The 26,594-nt window shown below is 41.5% G+C and overlaps 1 protein-coding gene across 1 annotated transcript in view; it reads left to right on the top strand.

Moving 5' to 3' along the window:
* Nucleotides 1-26,594, top strand: part of dhx33 (DEAH (Asp-Glu-Ala-His) box polypeptide 33) — a 76,481-nt gene that overhangs the window by 21,342 nt on the left and 28,545 nt on the right. Inside the window, exons 6-11 of the mRNA XM_034177543.1 lie at nt 1,249-1,360; nt 12,320-12,479; nt 16,012-16,100; nt 16,173-16,300; nt 16,459-16,662; nt 17,846-17,932. Coding sequence (XP_034033434.1) covers nt 1,249-1,360; nt 12,320-12,479; nt 16,012-16,100; nt 16,173-16,300; nt 16,459-16,662; nt 17,846-17,932 — 780 coding nt within the window. The remainder of the gene's footprint in view (nt 1-1,248; nt 1,361-12,319; nt 12,480-16,011; nt 16,101-16,172; nt 16,301-16,458; nt 16,663-17,845; nt 17,933-26,594) is intronic.

The raw sequence follows: 26,594 nt of genomic DNA, 5'->3' as shown, positions 1-26,594 counted from the left end.
TCCCTCAATCCTGACTAGTCTCCCAGTTCCTGCTGCTGAAAAACATCCCCACAGCATGATGCTGCCACCACCATGCTTCACTGTAGGGATGGTGCCTGGTTTCCTCCAAACATGATGCCTGACATTCACGCCAAAGAGTTCAATCTTTGTCTCATCAGACCAGAGAATTTTGTTTTTCATGGTCTAAGGGTCTTTCAGGTGGCTTTTGGCAAACTCCAGCAAAGCTGGAGACCTTTTACTAAGGAGTGGCTTTCGTCTGACCACTCTATCATACAGGCCTGATTTGTGGATTGATACAGAGATGGTTGTCCTTTTGGAAGGTTCTCCTCTCTCTGCAGAGGAATGCTGGAGCTCAGACACAGTGACCATCGGGTTCTTGGTCACCTCCCTGACTAAGGCCCTTCTCCCCGAATCACTCAGTTGAGACGGGCGGCCAGTTCTAGGAAGAGTCCTGGTGGATCCGAACTTCTTCCATTTATGGATAATGGAGGCCACTGTGCTCATTGAGACCTTCAAAGCAGCAGAAATGTTTCTGTACCCTTCCCCAGATTTGTGCCTCAAGACAATCCTGTCTCAGAGGTCTACAGACAATTCCTTTGACTTCATGCTTGGTTTGTGCTCTTACATGCACTGGCAACTGTGGGACCTTATATGTAGACACGTGTGTGTCTTTCTAAATCATGTCCAATCAACTGAATTTACTCAAGGTGAACTCTAATTAAACTGTAGAAACATCTCAAGGATGATCAGTGGAAACAGGGGGCACCTGAACTCAATTTTGAGCTTCATGGCAAAGGCTGTGAATACTTATGTACATGTGATTTCTTAGGGTTTTTTTTTTTTTAATAGAGTTGCAAAAATCTCACATTTTTCACATTGTCGTTATGGGGTATTGTCTGCAGAATTTCAAGAGAAAAAATTTATTTCATCCATTTTGAAATAAGGCTGTAACATCGCAAAATGTGAGAAAAGTGAAATGCTGTGAATACTTTCCGGATGCACCGTATCTATAAAGACCAAAACCATTTTTGTAGGCTGTAAACATCTTTTTGCATCTGCTCATCTGTTCTTCTCTAAAGTTGGACATTTTAACATGGAGTCCTATGGGGAAAGTACTCTCTTTTGGAGCCAGTCAAGGAACTGCAATAAATGACTTCCGCATTGGGACCAAAATACAGTCTGGAGAGTTGCCGCTCTATTGTAATAAATAAATAAATAATTGTTTTGTCTCCTTTTTTTTCTCTCCAGGGATGCAGGAAAGTTATCCTTTCCACCAACATTGCTGAGACGTCCGTTACAATCTCTGGCATCAAATTTGTCATTGACACTGGGATGGTGAAGGCCAAAAAATTCAATCCTGGTTAGATGCTTTATTCTTTTTGTATACACACACACACACACACACACATTTCATCCGCAGAATACAGACCTGCCTCATATAAACAAGCTCTTTATTACAGACAAGAATCTGTATATTTTGGATGGACCGTGGCAGCCGACAGGCTCCAAAGTGATACAGTACAGCTGTTCAAAAACAGCTGTGCTAAATCCCAAGTAATTATCATTTTATAATCATAATTTGCCTGTTATTTTACTTGGCAACAAAACCAGTATATGAACATGTCATTATTTCTATAATTGAGGTACTTTTAAGCGAGTAAAAGCAGATTTTCTGATAATGCCAAATATTCAATATATATTTCATGCTTTTTATGCTCAGCTTTATTTATGCCTTTTTGTTGTCAGAGAATACAACTTTGAACTCAGATATATAACCGAGTTTGAACTTTTTGCAGCATATTCTCACATTTAACCCCTTCAACCATTAAAGCTACAGTATTGTAGGGTTTAAGGGTGTTTATTGACAGAAGTAGAATACAGCATTCATAACTCTCTGTTCATTAGTACAAAGTTAATTATCTGCAACAGCAAATCTGTGTATTTTCATGACCTTGTAATAACCCCTACATATCTATATGGGGGTGCACCCCCTCATGGAGACCACCATGTTGCACCTGTCATGTTGATACAGTAGCTCACAAGGGACATATATACTTTGCCTTTTACATTTTTCAGCATGACCAGAAGTCTGAAGTAAGATAGGTAAATAAGATAATAGATTTTAATTTTGCTATCCCCTTATCAATCAATCAATTTTTTTATATAGCGCCAAATCACAACAAACAGTTGCCCCAAGGCGCTTTATATTGTAAGGCAAGGCCATACAATAATTATGTAAACCCCAACGGTCAAAACGACCCCCTGTGAGCAAGCACTTGGCTACAGTGGGAAGGAAAAACTCCTTTTTAACAGGAAGAAACCTCCAGCAGAACCAGGCTCAGGGAGGGGTAGTCTTCTGCTGGGACTGGTTGGGGCTGAGGGAGAGAACCAGGAAAAAGACATGCTGTGGAGGGGAGCAGAGATCGATCACTAATGATTAAATGCAGAGTGGTGCATACAGAGCAAAAAGAGAAAGAAACAGTGCATCATGGGAACCCCCCAGCAGTCTACGTCTATAGCAGCATAACTAAGGGATGGTTCAGGGTCACCTGATCCAGCCCGAACTATAAGCTTTAGCAAAAAGGAAAGTTTTAAGCCTAATCTTAAAAGTAGAGAGGGTGTCTGTCTCCGTGATCTGAATTGGGAGCTGGTTCCACAGGAGAGGAGCCTGAAAGCTGAAGGCTCTGCCTCCCATTCTACTCTTACAAACCCTAGGAACTACAAGTAAGCCTGCAGTCTGAGAGCGAAGCGCTCTATTGGGGTGATATGGTACTACGAGGTCCCTAAGATAAGATGGGACCTGATTATTCAAAACCTTATAAGTAAGAAGAAGAATTTTAAATTCTATTCTAGAATTAACAGGAAGCCAATGAAGAGAGGCCAATATGGGTGAGATATGCTCTCTCCTTCTAGTCCCCGTCAGTACTCTAGCTGCAGCATTTTGAATTAACTGAAGGCTTTTAGGGAACTTTAGGACAACCTGATAATATGAATTACAATAGTCCAGCCTAGAGGAAATAAATGCATGAATTAGTTTTTTCAGCATCACTCTGAGACAAGACCTTTCTGATTTTAGAGATATTGCGTAAATGCAAAAAAGCAGTCCTACATATTTGTTTAATATGCTTTGAATGACATATCCTGATCAAAAATGACTCCAAGATTTCTCACAGTATTACTAGAGGTCAGGGTAATGCCATCCAGAGTAAGGATCTGGTTAGACACCATGTTTCTAAGATTTGTGGGGCCAAGTACAATAACTTCAGTTTTATCTGAGTTTAAAAGCAGGAAATTAGAAGTCATCCATGTCTTTATGTCTGTAAGACAATACTGCAGTTTAGCTAATTGGTGTGTGTCCTCTGGCTTCATGGATAGATAAAGCTGGGTATCATCTGCGTAACAATGAAAATTTAAGCAATACCGTCTAATAATACTGCCTAAGGGAAGCATGTATAAAGTGAATAAAATTGGTCCTATCACAGAACCTTGTGGAACTCCATAATTAACTTTAGTCTGTGAAGAAGATTCCCCATTTACATGAACAAATTGTAATCTATTAGACAAATATGATTCAAACCACCGCAGCGCAGTGCCTTTAATACCTATGGCATGCTCTAATCTCTGTAATAAAATTTATGGTCAACAGTATCAAAAGCAGCACTGAGGTCTAACAGAACAAGCACAGAGATGAGTCCACTGTCCGAGGCCATAAGAAGATCATTTGTAACCTTCACTAATGCTGTTTCTGTACTATGATGAATTCTAAAACCTGACTGAAACTCTTCAAATAGACCATTCCTCTGCAGATGATCAGTTAGCTGTTTTACAACTACCCTTTCAAGAATTTTTGAGAGAAAAGGAAGGTTGGAGATTGGCCTATAATTAGCTAAGATAGCTGGGCCAAGCGATGGCTTTTTAAGTAATGGTTTAATTACCCCCCACCTTAAAGCCTGTGGTACATAGCCAACTAACAAAGATAGATTGATCATATTTAGATCGAAGCATTAAATAATGGTAGGGCTTCCTTGAGCAGCCTGGTAGGAATGGGGTCTAATAAACATGTTGATGGTTTGGATGAAGTAACTAATGAAAATAACTCAGACAGAACAATCGGAGAGAAAGAGTCTAACCAAATACCGGCATCACTGAAAGCAGCCAAAGATAACGATATGTCTTTGGGATGGTTATGAGTAATTTTTTCTCTAATAGTTAAAATTTTGTTAGCAAAGAAAGTCATGAAGTCATTACTAGTTAAAGTTAATGGAATACTCAGCTCAATAGAGCTCTGACTCTTTGTCAGCCTGGCTACAGTGCTGAAAAGAAACCTGGGGTTGTTCTTATTTTCTTCAATTAGTGATGAGTAGAAAGATGTCCTAGCTTTATGGAGGGCTTTTTTATAGAGCAACAGACTCTTTTTCCAGGCTAAGTGAAGATCTTCTAAATTAGTGAGACGCCATTTCCTCTCCAACGTACGGGTTATCTGCTTTAAGCTACGAGTTTGTGAGTTATACCACGGAGTGAGACACTTCTGATTTAAAGCTCTCTTTTTCAGAGGAGCTACAGCATCCAAAGTTGTCTTCAATGAGGATGTAAAACTATTGACGAGCTACTCTATCTCACTTACAGAGTTTAGGTAGCTACTCTGCACTGTGTTGGTATATGGCATTAGAGAACATAAAGAAGGAATCATATCCTTAAACCTAGTTACAGCGCTTTCTGAAAGACTTCTAGTGTAATGAAACTTATTCCCCACTGCTGGGTAGTCCATCAGAGTAAATGTAAATGTTATTAAGAAATGATCAGACAGAAGGGAGTTTTCAGGGAATACTGTTAAGTCTTCTATTTCCATACCATAAGTCAGAACAAGATCTAAGATATGATTAAAGTGGTGGGTGGACTCTTTTACTTTTTGAGCAAAGCCAATAGAGTCTAATAATAGATTAAATGCAGTGTTGAGGCTGTCATTCTCAGCATCTGTGTGGATGTTAAAATTGCCCACTATAATTATCTTATCTGAGCTAAGCACTAAGTCAGACAAAAGGTCTGAAAATTCACAGAGAAACTCACAGTAACGACCAGGTGGACGATAGATAATAACAAATAAAACTGTTTTTTGGGGCTTCCAATTTGGATGGACAAGACTAAGAGACAAGCTTTCAAATGAATTAAAGCTCTGTCTGGGTTTTTGATTAATTAATAAGCTGGAATGGAAGATTGCTGCTAATCCTCCGCCCCGGCCCGCGCTACGAGCATTCTGACAGTTAGTGTGACTCGGGGGTGTTGACTCATTTAAACTAACATATTCATCCTGCTGTAACCAGGTTTCTGTTAGGCAGAATAAATCAATATGTTGATCAATTATTATATCATTTACCAACAGGGACTTAGAAGAGAGAGACCTAATGTTTAATAGACCACATTTAACTGTTTTAGTCTGTGGTGCAGTTGAAGGTGCTATATTATTTTTCTTTTTGAATTTTTATGCTTAAATAGATTTTGCTGGTTATTGGTAGTCTGGGAGCAAGCACCGTCTCTACGGGGATGGGGTAATGAGGGGATGGCAGGGGGAGAGAAGCTGCAGAGAGGTGTGTAAGACTACAACTCTGCTTCCTGGTCCCAACCCTGGATAGTCACGGTTTGGAGGATTTAAGAAAATTGGCCAGATTTCTAGAAATGAGAGCTGCTCCATCCAAAGTGGGATGGATGCCGTCTCTCCTAACAAGACCAGGTTTTCCCCAGAAGCTTTGCCAATTATCTATGAAGCCCACCTCATTTTTTGGACACCACTCAGACAGCCAGCAATTCAAGGAGAACATGCGGTTAAACATGTCACTCCCGGTCCGATTGGGGAGGGGCCCAGAGAAAAGTACAGAGTCCGACATTGTTTTTGCAAAGTTACACACCGATTTAATGTTAATTTTAGTGACCTCCGATTGGCGTAACCGGGTGTCATTACTGCCGACGTGAATTACAATCTTACCAAATTTACGCTTAGCCTTAGCCAGCACTTTCAAATTTCCTTCAATGTCGCCTGCTCTGGCCCCCGGAAGACAATTGACTACGGTTGCTGGTGTCGCTAACTTCACATTTCTCAAAACAGAGTCGCCAATAACCAGAGTTTGATCCTCGGCGGGTGTGTCGTCGAGTGGGGAAAAACGGTTAGAGATGTGAACAGGTTGGCGGTGTACACGGGGCTTCTGTTTAGGGCTACACTTCCTCCTGACAGTCACCCAGTCGGCCTGCTTTCCCGGCTGCTCGGGATCTGCCAGGGGGGAACTAACGGCGGCTAAGCTACCTTGGTCCGCACCGACTACAGGGGCCTGGCTAGCTGTAGAATTTTCCACGGTGCGGAGCCGAGTCTCCAATTCGCCCAGCCTGGCCTCCAAAGCTACGAATAAGCTACACTTATTACAAGTACCATTACTGCTAAAGGAGGCCGAGGAATAACTAAACATTTCACACCCAGAGCAGAAAAGTGCGGGAGAGACAGGAGAAGCCGCCATGCAAAATCGGCTAAGAGCTAGTAGCTACGCTAAGCTAGCGGATTCCTAAAAACACGCAAAGTGAATAATGTATAAATAATTTAGAGGTGATTCAGCAGAAGGAGTGCTTTAGTTAAGGCACGTAAAGATTACACTGGGAAACAAATCGTAATCTAGATAACTAGATCAATCTAACTGCGCAGATTAAACAGATAACAGATACAGAAAAACACCGCTGTGCTCCGGAACAGGAAGTGATACAATACCGCAGTGAGAGCCAACCACCAGTAGAGGCAAGCAAGAGTAAAAGTCTTCAGTGTCCTTATGGCACCACATTGGGTATGAATGAAAGTGGTTTTATTGTTAAGGCGATCATATTGTTGTATATTTTTATTTGCTCATTCAAAATACAGTTATCAATCATGTGAATTATGATTAGTTATTTTTTATGAGACCATATCACATTTTGGATGGCAATCCATAGGTTAATTATGTATTAAGGTGTACAAGAATCAACCTTTCTGTCTGTCTGTCCATGAATTTTGTAACTTGAATTCCTCTTACTCCGGTTTATGGATTTCAGTGAAACTTCACACAGTGGTAGCACATCATGTGAAGATGTGCATGTTCCACAAATTGAGTTTGACCTGTAGCCTGTGGGCCAAACAGGTTTCTCACTACCACCCAAGGTGGAAAAATATGTATGGCAGTTTGGTCACCTATTGAAGGGGACTTGAAAAATGTATGGTGGCCATAGCTGACTGGCAGCTATAGCCAGGTAGAGATCAGTGAAGGATTACACAGGGTCCACATTAAAAATGCTCCAATTTTGGTAAAAAGTGATGCAAATTATTGTTTGAGCTGATAGGATTGATGAATGGAATAGTTGTAACCGTGTTGGATGCTTAGTCTCCAAAGTAGTGGTCAGACAAGCTCCACGTCCATTGGATTGAAAACTATTCTTTTTAGATCCCTGGTTAATTTGACCATTGATTTGCATCACTTTTTACAAAAAATTGGAGCAACTTTATTTTTTTGACCGTCTACAAACTAAAAGTGACCTTTGCCACCTTATTTGTTTTTACCCCGTAACTCCATAACAGTCTCTGTCACATCAGGTTTCCCCACCCGCATTGATGACTTTTCCTGGATGTACTCTGGACCCCATAGAGATGGTGGGTGAGAGGAGGATGTTGGCTAAGCTGACATCAATTATGGACAAGCCCTCTCACCCCCTACATGAGGCTGCTGCACCCTTTGTGCCAAACAGAACACCTCCACAGGTCATTTATTACAGCTGCAGTCAGACTGTATAATACCTCAAAATGTTTTTAGCACAATAACCACCTGCTGATTTTGCACCATTAACTACATCTACTACTGCTTTATTACATGCACATCTGTGCAATAATTTTACCATATCTATTCATACTTATATTCACTTATATTCTTTTTTTTTTTTTACACGCAATCCGCTGACATAATTATTTATGCACCCACCAGCAAACATTGCACTATACTTGAATCAACTTTCTTTAATGTAAATATTTGTTTTTTTTCTTTACTACTGTCTGACTCTTGCTGCTGCAACAAGTGGTTTTTCCCGCTTTGGGATCAGTAAAATTTATCTTATTTTATGACAACCAAGTGTGTAGCTGGAGTTCAAAGGCTTTAGTGCATCAATTACCATAGAGTGCAATACAGAGTGTGGCAGATCACACCCACAAACCGATGTGTCTCCCTCGTGCTGCATCACCCCCCCCCCCCCCCCCCCCCCACACACACACACACCACATCATGCCCCAAACATATGGCCAACCAGTTACTTTACAGCACATCTCCCATTCTTCAAGATATGTTTACTTAATGATACAAAAATCACATGCATTGCTGTTAACAGCAGACTGCTGTTTGTAACAGTGTTCAAAGCTGCAGCCATGCTGGCATTTTGATTTCACTTTACACGTTATGAGGATCAGTTCACAGAAGTGAAATATTCTTTGGAGTATTCCACACTCTAAAACAAATTATTTGCTCAGTTTAAAAACAAAACAAAACCCTAAAATAGCAATTTGCATGTTTTTTAAAGAAATTCTAACTCAGCCACTGAGTACACACAAGACACTTATAGTCAGACAAACCCAAGTTTAGCAACGCATTTAATTAAGTGGTTTTGTATACTTAATTTGCGTTGTCCTCTACACTGTTAATTAATTTTAACCCATTTAATTTAAAGGTTTTGGTGTTATTAGTTAGTCAAGTTATTTAATTTAAGTTTTTCAAGCTTCTTTTTTGCCTCCATTCCACTCAGTAATGTTCATGCAAAATATTACCTTAATTTTCTCTCTCTCTCTCTCTCTCTCTTTCTCTCTCTCTCTCTACAAAAGCTTTTTTCCACCTGTGTGCTTTTGCTTCCATTTTGTACTATGATCAAGGTGAAATGACTGAAAGTGTGTGTTTAGGTGTGTGTTCATGGTGTTTAGGTGTATAGTATTTGTTCATTGGGGGTTTGGTATGGACGGGTGGGTGTGTGTGTTTGGGGGTGGATTCATCGGGCCAATAGTGGGCTGGTCCAGAGTAAAAATGCCAGGGCCGAAATTTGTTCCCAGTCCGATCCTGGTACCAAGTGATGTCAATTCCTCCTTAGTGCCTGCTTACCAGGTATGATCGTGAAGTTTTATGGACTGGTGTTACTTTGGCTGGCATCTTTGCATCAGAGACCCAAACGTGATCGCCTGGTGACAGTTAGTTTAAGATCTTTATCTCTATGCCTCCAGTTAAAGTAGTTAGCATTCATTTGTCATGTTATCCTCTCCTGTAGCTGAAGCTACATCAGGGAGAGCTGGGCATAACTTCACTGAAAGGATGGGCATGGTGCTACGAATCCCACGTCTCATGAATAACTCATGCTGTGCCTATTACTCGGGGTGTGGCTTTGTATGCTAATAAGGCACGATAAGGATCTGGAGTCTTTTTTTTTTTTTTCAGCAGGGTTTTAACCATTTGAATAGCTCACTCAGCCTCCCCGTTACTTTGAAAGTGTTTCGGGCTGCTAGTTACATGTTCAAAACAATAATCCTTCACAAACTCTCTCATCTTGTGGCTTGAGAACTGTGCACCATTATCACTCGCTGGTGTCTCCGGGATCCTGTGTCGTGCAAACATTGCTATCGCTACACAGGAAAAACACCTCCGTGTTGGTAACCATTTGTAAAATCCAGGCGGCTTTTGATGGCTTTCAGTGGAGTGAGTATATGAGAAATTGTTTAACAGCAGGACATGTTCCAACTTGTCCTTAAGGCTTTCAACAGAGGTGTTTTTCATGTGGCGGAGCGTCGCGGCGGCTGCGTCCCGACGCGCGGACCCGTCCGCACGTCTTTCATTAAAAAAATCTCCTTTAACAGTGGAATATCCGGATAAAATGCTGAAACCGACTTCTTCTGAAACTTCTCTGTTCTCTCACGACGTCCTGGATCAATAGAGCCTGAAATGTGGAGGTTTTCAGCTTGAACAGGCTGACGACGGCGGCTGAGAGCGCTGAACGACGTCTCGCACCGTGGGAAGTCCTTAAAGCGACAGAATCACCTCAAAATCTCTCATCAGCCGTTAAAATTTTCACTGAAAACCAGCTTAATTTTTCGAACCGTGTCCACTTCGATGTGTCTCACAGGTTTAGAAAAAATTTTGATCAAACAACGCGCCAGTCTCTCAGCAACTTCTCAGACAAAGGAATTCCGACGAGGGGCTGGACGACTCCTCCCACAAGGAGTGCTCACAGGCGAATGACGTCACCGACAGGCGTGGAAAAACTCACGCATGCGCACGAGGGTTCAAGCATGTCTGACGTAAAAACATATGAATGAAATCCATATAGTTTTTAAAAAAAATAAAAAGGACCGTTACTTTATTGACAGCCCTCGTATAATATAATAAAATAAAAACAAAATAAACCTCAGAACTTAATCAAGTGTATCGAAAATCGCCTCGCCAGTGCCGATGTTGCAGACTGGTATGTCGATGATCCTTGACTTGTGTTTATTAGGGATGGGTATCGGTAAGATTTTATCTGTCAATACCATTATTGATTCCGCTTATCGATCCGATTCCTTATCGATTCCCTTATTGATACCTCTTGTGATTTTTTTTTTTTTTTTTTGTGTGTGTGTGTGTGTGTGTGTGTGTGTGTGTGTGTGTGTGTGTACTAAAAGTAGGCTTTACAGGTTTTCTATGTCAGCAAGTCAAAGAGCTTTTTCTTATCGTGCACCCGCTCTGTGAAACGGTCTTCCTGCGACTGTGAGACAGTTGGAGTCCGTGGACATTTTAAGTCAAGACTTTAAAGCCTGTTTTTATTCTCTTTCTTATGAATAGTTTTTATTTTTTATTTGTTTTATTCTTTTACTTCTGTTTTTAATTATGTAATTGTTTTTTTTTTTTAGAATTTTTATGTTGAACTGTTCTATGTGATGCGCCTTGAGACGGCTTTTGTTGTGATTTGGCGCTTTATAAGCTGATTAAATTGAATTGAAATTGAACAACATTTTATTGAGTCTTAAAGTAAATAAATATGAAATTGGTCACTGGATCCTTAAACTTTGGACATAATAAACTCTACATGGTGGATCCTTGATCTCTGGACAGAAACAGAAACAAAATCTGTAGTTTTTGTCAAAAGCATTTCCTTTCAGACATTATTAGCATGTGTTTTCATAAATCTGAGCTGAGCTCTTGAAGCTGTGTTGTGCTGCACATCAGGATGGAATTCATAAAAAATACAGCACGTTTCATTTTGGGAGGAAAAAAATTTTTAGTGGATTGTAGTTTCTTGTCTGTAATACAACGTTTGTAAGAAGTGTCATTTTATTTAAAGCGGCAATTTGTTTTGAAGTTATTAATTCCGACTGGACTCTGTCTCAGCAGAGAGCAGCACAGCGTTTGAAGCTGTGCCAACAGAACGGAGGACGATTCTCATTTCTTGACTGCAACAAGACAAGAGTCCCGGTTCATGACTTTAATCCACACAAAAGCGACTCACTCACAGTATTTTAATGGCTTTGAGAGGGGTTAAGAAGCGGATTTGCCGTTTCTGAAGAGCAGCGAATCAAAGAACCAACGAGCTAGTGGATCAAAGCATTGCTTCAATGGTTCACGCTTCAAAGTGGAGTCGCGCTGCAAAAACGGTTGATTACAGAGCCGCTGCAGACCAAACCCTGAATATCCGACTTTATTTGTACGTCCGTATGACTCTGAAAAATCCGTATAATTTATGGACAAACCGTATAGGTTGACATGTATGATAGAGTGCAACACAGTGTGTGGCATCACCATCACCCCCCCCCCCCCCGTGTAATCCTTCATTAACTTCTAAATGTCTACAGCTGCTACCCTGGGATGGCCGTCATATATAAATGCTAACTAGGGATATAACCAGAGCAAATTATGGGTACTCAGTATTACCACCCCAGTTTGTAGCGACCTCATAGGTTGGAGTATATTTTTGAAGGTTGATTGTACTGATTGTGTTGTGTTGGAAGAGGGGCAGAAAAACCCAGGTTTTTGAGGGAATCCTGGCTCGGCCTCATGGCTCCGTGCTGACCAGGACTCTGGTTGTTATGGAGGTCTGGCTCCTCGCTGTTTAATGGTTTTGCTGCTCTTTATGTCAACATTGAAAATTTAAAACTGAATTGATCTGATTTTTGTCAGGCACAGTGAGTTTTACTTTTGCAAATGAGTGTTTTCTTGTGATTTCATAGCATCAGTTGACTGTTGGAGGTTGCTGAAGGTCCTATGTTTGAGTGAGTGTTGTTTTTCCTCTCATTGTATTTTATTGTGCCACACAGACAGCGGTCTGGAGATACTGGCGGTGCAGCGGGTTTCTAAAGCTCAGGCGTGGCAGCGAGCGGGGCGTGCTGGCAGGGAAGACTCCGGCTCCTGCTACCGGCTCTACACTGAAGAGGAATTTGACAACCTGATCACCATGACAGTCCCCGAAATCCAAAGGTAGGACTCATTTTCCCCCCTAAAGCAGCCAGTGAAGCTCAGGCTGCGCAGCGTCTCTTCTTCAGGTTGTTTTTTTTTGGGGGGGGCCTGTGCTTCCATCGCCGCCGCAGGACGAGCTCCGGCGTGCACGGCTAAATCTGCATCTTGTGTGAAGTGTTTTCGTTTCCTTTCCAAAATGACTTCATGATATTTATCATGATTTTCAAGATGGCGCCGCTGTGTATGGTCCGCCGTCTGCCTCATCTGTTTTTACTGATATTTTTATGGAGTACTCTGTTTGTCACGTCTTTTGCCTCAGCGCAATATGTTTATGATAGAGAAACGCTGCTAAATATCCGTGATGCGGTTGTTAGACATTCTTTCTTTGATTATAAGGGATATTCAAAGACGCCACCGCCTCTCCTGGCGTCTGTGCCGGTATACCTACACCGGCTTGTCACAGCGTTTCCACGCAACAAGCGCCACAGGCGGCGTGGGAAAAGAGGTGGTTTCCATGTGAAAGTCAAGTCCTACCTGGCTTCTGCAGATGAAAGTGCTCCCCGCTGCCCAGCGTCTGGATACTGTGTGGATTTACAAGTCCACATCAGCTACCGATGGCTCTTACAGACTGCTCCTGGGACCAGCTGCACACTTCCGCGTTGGTGTTACGCTAAGACCCAGAGACGGGGCAGTGTACCGGGGAATCTCCGCCCGCTCAGCCGCGCGGAGCAGCAAAACGAGCGCGCCATCTCCATACGAGGCGCGCTAGTGAATACTAGGTCCCTTTCCAACAAGACTTTTATACTTAAGGATTTTGTTTTAACACATAAGTTGGACCTACTTTTATTGAATGAGACCTGGGTAAAAGCTGGTGATAACAGCGCTTTTACTGAACTCCTCCCGGCTGGGTACTCATTCTTCAGCGCCCCACGGCTCTCAGGACACGGTGGGGGCGTGGCCACTCTCTTCAAACAGAGCTTCAGCTGTCATTTAGTTCCAATACAGCACTATTCTAGTTTTGAATTACAATCATGTATAATTAACTTTGCCTCTCCTGTGCTTTGCGTCGTCATATACTGCCCCCCTAAATATAATAAGGATTTTATGACTGACTTTTCAGAGTTTTTATCAGATATAATGCCTAAATATGACAATATACTCATCTGTGGGGACTTTAACATACATGTTTGTTGTGCCTCAAATCAGTTGGGCAATGACTTCAAAAGCCTCTTGGACTCTTTTGGTCTATTACAATCAGTGCATGGCTCCACACATCAGTTTGGTCATACACTAGACTTAGTCATTTCACATGGACTTTCCCTGGCTCTTAGTAATACAGCAGTTGCTCCTATCTCAGACCACCTTCCTGTCAATATCCCCAGGCCCTCCATACCAGCCCGCTCCCGCCGCACCATCACCCCCTCGACTGTAGGGGACTTTGAGGCTGCTTTTAGAGACACTGCACTTTATTGCACAGAGGATGTGGCCTCCTCCCTTAGTCCAGATGAGTTCATCTCATATTTTAATACCACATGCTCTGATATTTTAGATACTGTGGCACCTTTTAAATCCAGGTCCACCAAACCCAAACCAGACCCCTGGCTCAGTGACACCACCCGTGCCTTACGCCGTCGCTGTAGACAGACTGAGCGGAGATGGAGAAAGGACAGGCTTCAGGTGTTCTTGGAAATGCTACGGATAGCCTTACAGAGTATCAGCATGCTGTGAAGGAGGCAAAAACCCAGTATCTGTCAAGTATTATAGCCAGTAGTTTACACTCCACCTGAACCATCTGCTGTTTTTAATAGTTTTGAGCCGGTTACTCTGACACTCCTCACTGAGGTTGTCCAGAGCATTAAACCCAGTTACTGCTCATTGGACACTATTCCAGGAAAGGTTTTTAAAGAGGTTTTTAACACTGTGGGTCCGAGCTTGCCGTCTTTTATTAATAGCTGCCTCAGCTCCGGGACAGTTCCAGCCCATTTTAAACATGCTGTAGTTAGGCCTCTTCTTAAAAAGCCCAACCTAGATCCCTCAGTTTTATCTAATTTTAGACCAGTATCAAACTTATCATTTTTATCTAAGGTTTTAGAAAAAGTTGTTTTTAATCAGTTGCAATCATTTTTAGAACACAACTCTGTTTTAGATAAATTTCAGTCGGGTTTTAGATCTCGACATAGCACTGAGTCAGCTCTTTGAAAAGTACAAAATGACATTCTTTTATCTTTGGACTCTAAAAAAAACCTGTGATGTTGGATCTAACAGCTGTGTTTGATACTGTGGACCACTCAATCCTCCTCACACGTCTGTCCCAGCAGGTTGGCCTCTGAGGGACTGTCTTGGAGTGGTTTCAGTCTTATTTGACCAACAGGACTTTCAGGGTGATGGTTAATGACTTCTCCTCCTCCACAGTTCCTCTGACCACTGGTGTGCCCCAGGGCAGTATCCTCAGACCGCACTTGTTCTCTTTGTACATGCTTCCACTGAGTTCAGTCATCACCAAACACAATCTTCAGTTTCATTTTTATGCCGATGACCTCCAGATTTATATGCCAGTTGTGCCTAATAATACAAGTGCTTTGGACTCCATACATAGCTTTTTTAAGGATATTAAGGACTGGCTGGCTCAGGATTTTCTGCACCTTAATGAAGCTAAAGCAGAGTGTATTCTGTTTGGAGCTAAAACTAACTCTGATCCAGATCTTGGCTCCCTGGCTCCTTATCGTAGGGCTGTGGTAAGGAACCTTGGTGTGCTGTTTGACGACTGTTTAAAATTTGAGAAACAAATTGACAGTGTGGTAAGAGCCAGTTTTTTCCAGCTGAGACTCCTGGCAAAAGTCAAACCCTTTCTAAGCCAAAAGGACCTTGAAAAGGCTATGCATGCTTTTATCAGCTCCCGGATTGACTATTGCAATGCACTTTATGTTTGTATCACTCAAGGCTCTCTAAACCGACTCCAACTGGTCCAGAATGCTGCTGCTCGCCTGTTGACCAACACCAGGAAGCACAGTCACATCACTCCTGTACTTTACTCCCTGCACTGGCTTCCAGTCCGTTTTAGAGTTGATTTTAAACTGTTAATGTTTGTTTTTAAAGCTGTAAATGGCATTGCACCTTCTTATTTATGTGACTTGTTAAAAGCACACAACCCTGTCAGAGCACTTCGGTCTGCTGACCAAAACTTTCTGGAGGTTCCCAGGTCCAGGTCCAAACAATGGGGTGACCGTTCTTTTGCAGTAGCAGGTCCTAAGTTGTGGAATGCATTACTTCCTGAACTGAGGTCCATTAATAGCTTGCCTCTGTTTAAAGCTAAGTTAAAAACATACTTGTTCAGGGCAGCTTTTTGCACATAATTGCTTTGACACTTTTTTGTCTATTTTTATTCTATTTTGGATGCTTTTATTGTGTTTTTCGTACTGTTTTTATTTTATCTCTAGCTGGTGCTATTGGAAAGCACTTTGGTTCAGTGAAAACTGTTATAAAGTGCTATAGAAATAAAACTTGATTGATTGATTGATTGTGCTTGAACAGTCTGTTGTGGGTTTACATGTAGGTGCAACTTAGCAGGTGTTCTGCTGCAGCTTCTGGCTTTAGGGATTCCAGACGTGATGAACTTTGATTTCATGTCCAAGCCTTCTCCAGGTAAGAGGTATGGATCACAAATCATGATGCGCCTCATTAGGGTCTTCTCTTAGCTCCTTCTGATTATTGCAGAGGCCCTTCATTGCGCTGTGGAGCACTTAGAGCTGCTGGGAGCCGTGGAGAGGAAGGAGGGGCAGGTTCTCCTCACAGCCCTGGGAAAGAAGATGGCCAGCTTCCCTCTGGAGCCCAGATATTCCAAGGTAAAAACTGGTTGAGGGAGGCATGACTCTGGCTCTTTGATTCTTGCACGTTGAATAAGAGCAGATGTAAAGTGACAGGCTGCAGCCTGTGGGTCTCTTGTGTAACCTGGATAGAATTGGATGTGACGCTCCACTAACTTGTTTCTCCTCCTCCGCAGACCATCCTGTTGTCTCCTGACTACTCCTGCTCTGAGGAGATTTTGAGCATTGTGTCCATACTGTCAGTGGACACGGTGTTGTATAACCCTCCAGCATGGCGAGACGAGGTCCTGGCGGCACGCAAAAAATTCACCTCCAGTGAAGGAGATCACATGACGCTCCTCAATATTTACAGAGCCTTCAAGAAAGTCAGCGGTAACAAGGTGTGAATGTGTGCGACGGATGATATCGAACTGAACAGTAGGGCTGCAACAAACGATTATTTGGATCATTGATAGATTAATTGGATTAGCGGGGAATTTTTAAAAAATGTGCCAGGGAAACAATTTTTCTCTCCTTCCATCAGTTTATTTAACAACAGAACATTATTTGAAAACTTAAAATACTTGAAAATCAGCAAATCATCACATGTCTCTTGGCTGTTGAAATATAAAATAATAAAGAATAAAACAGTCTATAATAAAGAACAAAAATAATTATTTCAAATGACATTGCTTTATCAAAATGCTGAGTTGCCATAAAACAACATTGAAACATATAAATGTTATAAAATATATGGTGAAAAAAGAGGTGTTTTTGTTGCTGCAAATGAGTAATTAGCATAACCAGTTAACCATAAAACCTAAATCAAAAACTGTAGCCTGACTCATTATATGTGCAACATTCTCTGTATAACTTGTAAACTATGTGGTCATTTTACAATGACACATGTGACTCATGTCTCTTTCTCTAAAATTGTATTGTAGCATTATTAGTTATTATTATTATTACTACTATTACTATTGTTGCTATTATTATTAATATATAAATAAAAATAAATTAAAAAATATTATAATTTGTAATACATTTGACTCTTTTACGACAACAAACGCTGAGCCATTAATTATTATACAGAAAACAAATGCACAAACATGCTGAAATGCCAGCAGCTTAATGCTAACTTTAACATTGAAAACGCCATAGACATGCTAACGCGTTAGCATCTGCGTTAGCATAAAATAAATCTATTGAAGAATATAACAGGTCAGTTTAACATAAAAAAGGTAAATATTCCTCACAGATATATGCTCTTTAGGGTTTTAGTGGGGAAAAATTAAGATAAAGCGAAATAAAACAAATGAAACCAACGAAACAGCAGCTCGAAGCACTCCTTCATTGGCTCAAGATTCAAAGCAAAGCTCGGTTATATTATATGATTATATGGAAGAAACAAAACATTTGCAGTAAAAACTAAGTTATTTAGCAACTAATCAATGACTAAATTAGTTGGCAACTATTTTAATAATCGATTAACTCTCTTAATTGTTTCAGCTCTACTGAACAGGAGCTGTGGCAGATTTATTGAAGTTTAACCTTTTAAAATCCACTTTATGTCTCTGTTTAAAGGAGTGGTGTCGAGAGAACTTTGTTAACAGCAGAAACATGAGTCTGGTAAAAGAGGTCCAAGCACAGCTCAAAGAAATATGCTTTAAGGTATGAAACTGCAAATCACTACAACTCCTGTGTAAATGTAACAGTATTTTCTGTGTGCCAATATTCAGCATCATGCAGGGACTTGATGGATGAAGTTATAAACATGGCAAAAATAAGTTATTCTAACGGGGCAGCGGTTGGCTCAATGTCACGCTGTCCAGTCAGTCATGCAGCATTTCACTTGTGAGCACAGTGACCCCAAGGAGCTTTTTGATTTTTAAGGTCAAAGAGCCACAGGTCAAGTACAGTTGACTGTACCTTGCAAAATCTTGTGAACACAATAACTTCTTTTTTTTAAATGCCCAGTTGTCACCATACTTGATATGTGTGTTTGAAATGTTGACCACAGTAAGCCCATTGTCTTTGGGGTGAAAGGTTAAGGAAACTAGTACATACTTTGTTGGAAAAAAAAATCTTGAGCACAATAATTTCTTTCCTAATTGACTGTCAACAAACTTGGCATGTGTGTTAGGCACGGTGACCTTCACTCACCCTCAGCTGCTTACTCCAGTAGGGCAGCGCAGTCTCGTTTGAACCCCTGCGTGATATCGCGGGACCACTTCTGGGGACAGTCTGCTATTGCACGACACAAACACAGCATCACTTCATATGGAAAGATGGTGAACTGTTTTGTTTTCGGCTGCAATTACTGAAGCAGCCGCAAAAAGTGCAGTTTTTTGGTTCCCAGTGGAAAAGGAAAGACAAGGCGAGTGGGAGAGGTTGTGTCTGTAAGAGTTAGTCTACACACCTCGACAGAGTAGCTGTGTTCTCACGCCTGCACAACCGCCTCGACATGTGAAAACTCGGAGAAAGTGCCGTGTTTCTGATGGGGACATATGAGGGCTGTCCACGGACGTAGGATTATTATTGTCATATACGTCATTTTTGAACCCTTTAGTGGCCACCCTCAAACGAGACTGCACTGCCCAACTAAGGGTCGGGGGGTGGGCGGGAGCCTATCCCAGCAGTCATGGGGCGCGAGGCGAGGTACACCCTGGACAGGTCTACAGTCTGTCACTGGGTCACATATAGAAAACAAACACATCACACTCTTACACACACCTACAGACAATTTAAAGTGTCCATTCCACCTAACCTGCTGTCTTTGGATGTGGGAGGAAACCGGAGCACCTGGAGAGAAGCCACGCAAACACGGGAAGATCATGCAAACTACACAGAGACAGGCCCCAGGTGGGAATGGATCCCATGACCTTCTTGCTGTGAGGCAACAGTGCTAACCCCAAATCCAGCGTGCTGTCCTCATGGTGACCCTAAAAAGCCCATAGAGCTTGAGGTCAGAGGACAAAATCACTGAACTACATAAAAAAGTTGCTGGTCTCAGTAGCTTATCAGCATTTGCCCAGCAGGCCGTGGGTTGGTGCAGACTGCAACCCCAATTCCAGTGAAGTTGTGACGTTGTGTGAAATGTAAATAGAAACAGAATACAATGATTTGCAAATCCTCTTCAATCTATATTCAACTGACTACACCACAAAGACAAGATATTTAATGTTCAAACTGATAAACTTTATTGTTTTGTGCAAATATTTGCTCATTTTGAAATGGATGCCTGCAACACATTTCAAAAAAGCTGGGACAGTGGTATGTTTACCACTGTGTTACATCACCTTTCCTTCTAACAACACTCAATAAGCGTTTGGGAACTGAGGGCATTAATTGTGAGCATCGTGATTGGGTATAAAAGGAGCATCCCCAAAAGGCTCAGCCGTTCACAAGCAAAGATGGGGCAAGGATCACCACTTTGTGAACAACTACATGAAAAAAAAGTCAAACAATGTTTCTCAATGTTCAATTGCAAAAAATTTAGGGATTCCATCATCTACAGTCCATAATCAGAAGATTCAGAGAATCTGGAGAACTTTCTACATGTAAGCGGCGAGGCTGAAAACCAACACTGAATGCCCGTGACCTTCGATCCCTCAGGCGGCACTGCATTAAAAACCGACATCATTGTGTAAAGGATCTTACCACATGGGCTCAGGAACACTTCAGAAAACCATTGTGAGTTAACACAGTTTGTCACTACATCTTCAAGTGCAAGTTAAAACTCTACCATGCAAAGCGAAAGCCATACATCAACACATCCAGAACCGCCGCCGCCTTCTCTGGGCCCGAGCTCATTTGAAATGGACAGACACAAAGTGGAAAAGTGTGTTGTGGTCTGAGTCCACATTTCAGATTGTTTTTTGGAAATCATGGACGTCGTGTCCTCCGGACAAAAGAGGAAAAAGACCATCCAGATTGTTACCAACGCAAAGTTCAAAAGCCAGCATCTGTGATGGTGTGGGGGTGTGTTAGTGCCCATGGCATGGACAACTTACACATCTGTGATGGTACCATCAATGCTGAAAGGTACATCCAGGTTTTGGAGCAACACATGCTGCAACCAAGCAACGTCTTTTTCAGGGATGTTCCTGCTTTTTTCAGCAAGACAATGCCAAGCCACATTCTGCACGTTACAACAATCAATCAATCAATCAATTTTTTTTATATAGCGCCAAATCACAACAAACAGTTGCCCCAAGGCGCTTTATATTGTAAGGCAAGGCCATACAATAATTACAGAAAAACCCCAACGGTCAAACGACCCCCTGTGAGCAAGCACTTGGCTACAGTGTGAAGGAAAAACTCCCTTTTAACAGGAAGAAACCTCCAGCAGAACCAGGCTCAGGGAGGGGCAGTCTTCTGCTGGGACTGGTTGGGGCTGAGGGAGAGAACCAGGAAAAAGACATGCTGTGGAGGGGAGCAGAGATCGATCACTAATGATTAAATGCAGAGTGGTGCATACAGAGCAAAAAGAGAAAGAAACAGTGCAATCATGGGAACCCCCCAGCAGTCTACGTCTATAGCAGCATAACTAAGGGATGGTTCAGGGTCACCTGATCCAGCCCTAACTATAAGCTTTAGCAAAAAGGAAAGTTTTCAGCCTAATCTTAAAAGTAGAGAGGGTGTCTGTCTCCCTGATCTGAATTGGGAGCTGGTTCCACAGGAGAGGAGCCTGAAAGCTGAAGGCTCTGCCTCCCATTCTACTCTTACAAACCCTAGGAACTACAAGTAAGCCTGCAGTCTGAGAGCGAAGCGCTCTATTGGGGTGATATGGTACTACGAGGTCCCTAAGATAAGATGGGACCTGATTATTCAAAACCTTATAAGTAGAAGAAGAATTTTAAATTCTATTCTAGAATTAACAGGAAGCCAATGAAGAGAGGCCAATATGGGTGAGATATGCTCTCTCCTTCTAGTCCCCGTCAGTACTCTAGCTGCAGCATTTTGAATTAACTGAAGGCTTTTTAGGGAACTTTTAGGACAACCTGATAATAATGAATTACAATAGTCCAGCCTAGAGGAAATAAATGCATGAATTAGTTTTTCAGCATCACTCTGAGACAAGACCTTTCTGATTTTAGAGATATTGCGTAAATGCAAAAAAGCAGTCCTACATATTTGTTTAATATGCGCTTTGAATGACATATCCTGATCAAAAATGACTCCAAGATTTCTCACAGTATTACTAGAGGTCAGGGTAATGCCATCCAGAGTAAGGATCTGGTTAGACACCATGTTTCTAAGATTTGTGGGGCCAAGTACAATAACTTCAGTTTTATCTGAGTTTAAAAGCAGGAAATTAGAGGTCATCCATGTCTTTATGTCTGTAAGACAATCCTGCAGTTTAGCTAATTGGTGTGTGTCCTCTGGCTTCATGGATAGATAAAGCTGGGTATCATCTGCGTAACAATGAAAATTTAAGCAATACCGTCTAATAATACTGCCTAAGGGAAGCATGTATAAAGTGAATAAAATTGGTCCTAGCACAGAACCTTGTGGAACTCCATAATTAACTTTAGTCTGTGAAGAAGATTCCCCATTTACATGAACAAATTGTAATCTATTAGACAAATATGATTCAAACCACCGCAGCGCAGTGCCTTTAATACCTATGGCATGCTCTAATCTCTGTAATAAAATTTTATGGTCAACAGTATCAAAAGCAGCACTGAGGTCTAACAGAACAAGCACAGAGATGAGTCCACTGTCCGAGGCCATAAGAAGATCATTTGTAACCTTCACTAATGCTGTTTCTGTACTATGATGAATTCTAAAACCTGACTGAAACTCTTCAAATAGACCATTCCTCTGCAGATGATCAGTTAGCTGTTTTACAACTACCCTTTCAAGAATTTTTGAGAGAAAAGGAAGGTTGGAGATTGGCCTATAATTAGCTAAGATAGCTGGGTCAAGTGATGGCTTTTTAAGTAATGGTTTAATTACTGCCACCTTAAAAGCCTGTGGTACATAGCCAACTAACAAAGATAGATTGATCATATTTAAGATCGAAGCATTAAATAATGGTAGGGCTTCCTTGAGCAGTCTGGTAGGAATGGGGTCTAATAAACATGTTGATGGTTTGGATGAAGTAACTAATGAAAATAACTCAGACAGAACAATCGGAGAGAAAGAGTCTAACCAAATACCGGCATCACTGAAAGCAGCCAAAGATAACGATACGTCTTTGGGATGGTTATGAGTAATTTTTTCTCTAATAGTTAAAATTTTGTTAGCAAAGAAAGTCATGAAGTCATTACTAGTTAAAGTTAATGGAATACTCAGCTCAATAGAGCTCTGACTCTTTGTCAGCCTGGCTACAGTGCTGAAAAGAAACCTGGGGTTGTTCTTATTTTCTTCAATTAGTGATGAGTAGAAAGATGTCCTAGCTTTACGGAGGGCTTTTTTATAGAGCAACAGACTCTTTTTCCAGGCTAAGTGAAGATCTTCTAATTAGTGAGACGCCATTTCCTCTCCAACTTACGGGTTATCTGCTTTAAGCTACGAGTTTGTGAGTTATACCACGGAGTCAGACACTTCTGATTTAAAGCTCTCTTTTTCAGAGGAGCTACAGCATCCAAAGTTGTCTTCAATGAGGATGTAAACTATTGACGAGATACCTCTATCTCCCTTACAGAGTTAGGTAGCTACTCTGCACTGTGTTGGTATATGGCATTAGAGAACATAAAGAAGGATCATATCCTTAAACCTAGTTACAGCGCTTTCTGAAAGACTTCTAGTGTAATGAAACTTATTCCCCACTGCTGGGTAGTCCATCAGAGTAAATGTAAATGTTAAGAAATGATCAGACAGAAGGGAGTTTTCAGGGAAAACTGTTAAGTCTTCTATTTCCATACCATAAGTCAGAACAAGATCTAAGATATGATTAAAGTGGTGGGTGGACTCATTTACTTTTTGAGCAAAGCCAATAGAGTCTAATAATAGTAAATAATAAATAATAGGCTTCGTAGTAAAAGAGTGCAGGTACTAGACTGACCTGTCTGCAGTCCAGACCTGTCGCCCATTAAAAATGCGTGGTGCATTATGAAGCGCAAATACGGCAACGGAGACTCTGGACTGTTGAACAACAGAAGTCACGCATCAAGCAAGAATGGGAAAGATTCCATCTTCAAAGCTTCAACAATTAGTGTCCTCAGTTCCCAAACACTTATTAAGTGTTGTTAGAAGGAAAGGTGATGTAACACAGTGGTAAACATACCACTGTCCCAGCTTTTTTGAAACGTGTTGCAGGCATCCATTCAAAATGAGCAATATTTGCACAAAAACAATAAAGTTTATCAGTTTGAACATTAAATATCTTGTCTTTGTGGTGTATTCAATTGAATATAGGTTGAAGAGGATTTGCAAATCATTGTATTCTGTTTTTAATTACATTTTACACAACGTCCCGAATTCATTGGAATTGGGGTTGTATGAACTTCTTTGTAATTTATAAAAAGGATTTTGGGTCAGGCCCTTCCAGGAGTTTTAGTTTTAATTGAAAATGGTAAATAGAATTTAAATTTCCATAACACTCACAATGATGTAATATTGCAGGAAATAATCTGATATAGGGACTATTTATAGAGTGTGACTTTCTTTGTTAAACAGACCAACCAAAGTTACCATCTGTGACCTACAAGGTTGATATTCAGGTGTGTGTGTGTGTATATATGTGTATATATGTATATGTGTGTATATATGTATATATATGTATATGTGTGTATATATGTGTATATATATGTATATGTGTGTATATCATCTGCGTAACAATGAAAATTTAAAATTGTAATGTATTAGATAAATATGTTTCAAACCACTGCAGCGCAGTGCCTTTAATACATATGGCATGCTCTAATCTCTGTAATAAAATTTTATGGTCAGCAGTATCAAAAGCAGCACTGTATATATGCTGTGCCCAGCAGTAGAGAAGCTTGAATCTTCGAATGGACTGGGTTGCTTGACGCGAGGACGTTTCACTTCAAATCGCAGAAGCTTCCTCAGCTAAAATTCTTGCTCTGGTATTCTGACTTCTGTCTTGACTCTTGTGGAGAAGAATAAACAGAAGCCACAAAAGCTGGAGTTTTAAACCTAACCAGACCCCTCCTAAGGAGAGGCAGACTGCTGTGGGCTAGTGACTAAACAATAGCTCTAATTAGCACCTATTGTGCTCTAGTTAGCACCCTCCTAATGACAGGGCAGCTGTCCCTCCTAATGATGGAACGGACGCCTCTCCTGATGGCTCCCTTGACAACTCCTGATGACGTGAATGACTCATTACCATGAACAAAAGACTGAAACTGCTTTGATCTGAGTACCCCATTGTAAACAGGGGACAAAGCGTGTCTCAGACCCCCCCTCCCCGGTTAAGGCTGGTTTCAACTGTTTCAATAGAATGCCTCCTTGACCCCTCTCAAACATTTCTTCTCTCAAATTGTGTGGTTTTGTCTTTAAGGTGGAGATGAACTGCAGACTGAGGTCTCACTGGCGCCCTCTCTGACGGTGCTGGTATAGCCTTTTGTGTAAAGGTTGCTTAGTCTCACCTATGTAGTGTTCGATACAGTTTTCCTGACATCTGATAGAGTACACTACATTGCTCTGTTTGTAACTAGGAATACTGTCCTTAGGGTGAACTAATTTCTGTCTCAAGGTGTTAACCGGTTTAAAGTAAACTGGGATTTTGTGCTGGTTGAAGATCCTCTGTAGTTTTTCCCCTACTCCTGCTAAATAAGGGAAAGACACTCCTCTTCTTCTTGTCTCCTGTCTATCTGGTCTCTTTGTTCTCTGGGACTTCTGCACTTTGTCCAGGGACCATTGTGGGTACCCACATACTGTGAGGGCTTCCCGGACGAGTTGTTGTTCTTTAGCCCTTCCCTCTGCAGTTGTGGGCACCTGTAGGGCTCTGTGTTGAAGAGTCCTGATCACCCCGAGCTTGTGTTCAAGGGGGTGGTTTGAGCCAAAGAGCAGATATTGGTCAGTGTGAGTGGGTTTCTGTAACCCCTGTCTGGAGCTGCCTGTTCTCTCCAATCGTAACATCACAGTCCAAGAAGGCTAAATGGTTGTTTCTGGCATCCTCACGTGTTAACTTGATATTGGAATCCACCGAGTTGATGTGTTCTGTAAAGTCCTCAACCTCCTGTTGCTTGATTTTAACCCATGTGTTATCAACATATCTGAACCAGTGACTGGGAGGGATGCCCGTGAAAGACATCAAGGCTGTCTTCTCCACTCGTTCCATGTACAGATTGGCCACAATGGGGGATACCGGAGACCCCATTGCACAACCATGGATCTGCCTGTAGTAATTCCCCCTAAACAGGAAATACGTGGTGCTAAGACAGATCTCCAAGAGTTGGCAGATGTGGTCTGGTGTGAGTTTTGTCCTTTCAAGTAGAGACACATCCTCCAGCAGTCTCTGCCTCACAGCTGAGATGGCCTCAGCGGTGGGGATGCAGGTGAACAACGATGTGACATCAAATGACACCATAGGTTCATCTGCCTCCAGCTGCAGGTCCTTGATCTTGTTCACAAAATCTTGTGTGTTCTCCACATGGTGGTCTGAGTTACCCACTAAGGAGCCAAAATCCACTTGAGGTGCTTGGCCAGATTGTATGTGATGGAATCTGTGCTACATACAATAGGCCTGAGTGGCACGTCCTGTTTGTGGATTTTGGGCACTCCATAGATGCATGGAGTGGCATCCCCAGGGTACAGTCTGTAGTATGCCTGTCTGTCGATGAGTCCCTCTTTCTCCAGGTTTTGGAGGTAGCTAATAATTTTCTTCTTATAGCCGCTCGTGGGGTCTCTCTTCAGACGTTCGTATGTATTGGAGTCACTGAGCAAGTTGTTGATCTTGGCCTCATAGTCCGATGTGTTCAGGACCACCGTGCATCTGCCTTTATCCGCTGGCAAGATAAGGATGCTGTTCAGCACTGCTGTGGCTCTTAGTCGGAGGTCCCCAGCTTCTGGCTCTGACAAACTGTTATGTTTAATGGCTGACTCTACTGCAGTGATGTAATCTACTGTCGGTATATGTTTAGGGGTCACTGAGAAATTTAGTCCTTTAGTGAGCTCATCCTTATCTATCTGTGTAAGAACCCTGTCGGAGAGATTCTTTACCCAATTTTCCCTGTTGTCACTAATTGGGTAAAGAATATATATATATATATATATATATGTATGTGTATATGTATATGTATATGTATGTGTATATGTATATGTATATGTATGTGTATATGTATATGTATATGTATGTGTATATGTATATATATATGTATGTGTATATGTATATATATATGTATGTGTATATGTATAATAT

Source organism: Thalassophryne amazonica, chromosome 9 (assembly GCF_902500255.1).
Source record: "Thalassophryne amazonica chromosome 9, fThaAma1.1, whole genome shotgun sequence".
NCBI lineage: Eukaryota > Metazoa > Chordata > Actinopteri > Batrachoidiformes > Batrachoididae > Thalassophryne > Thalassophryne amazonica.
Note: the sequence above shows the minus strand (reverse complement) of the source record. Positions and strands in the feature narration are given on the sequence as shown.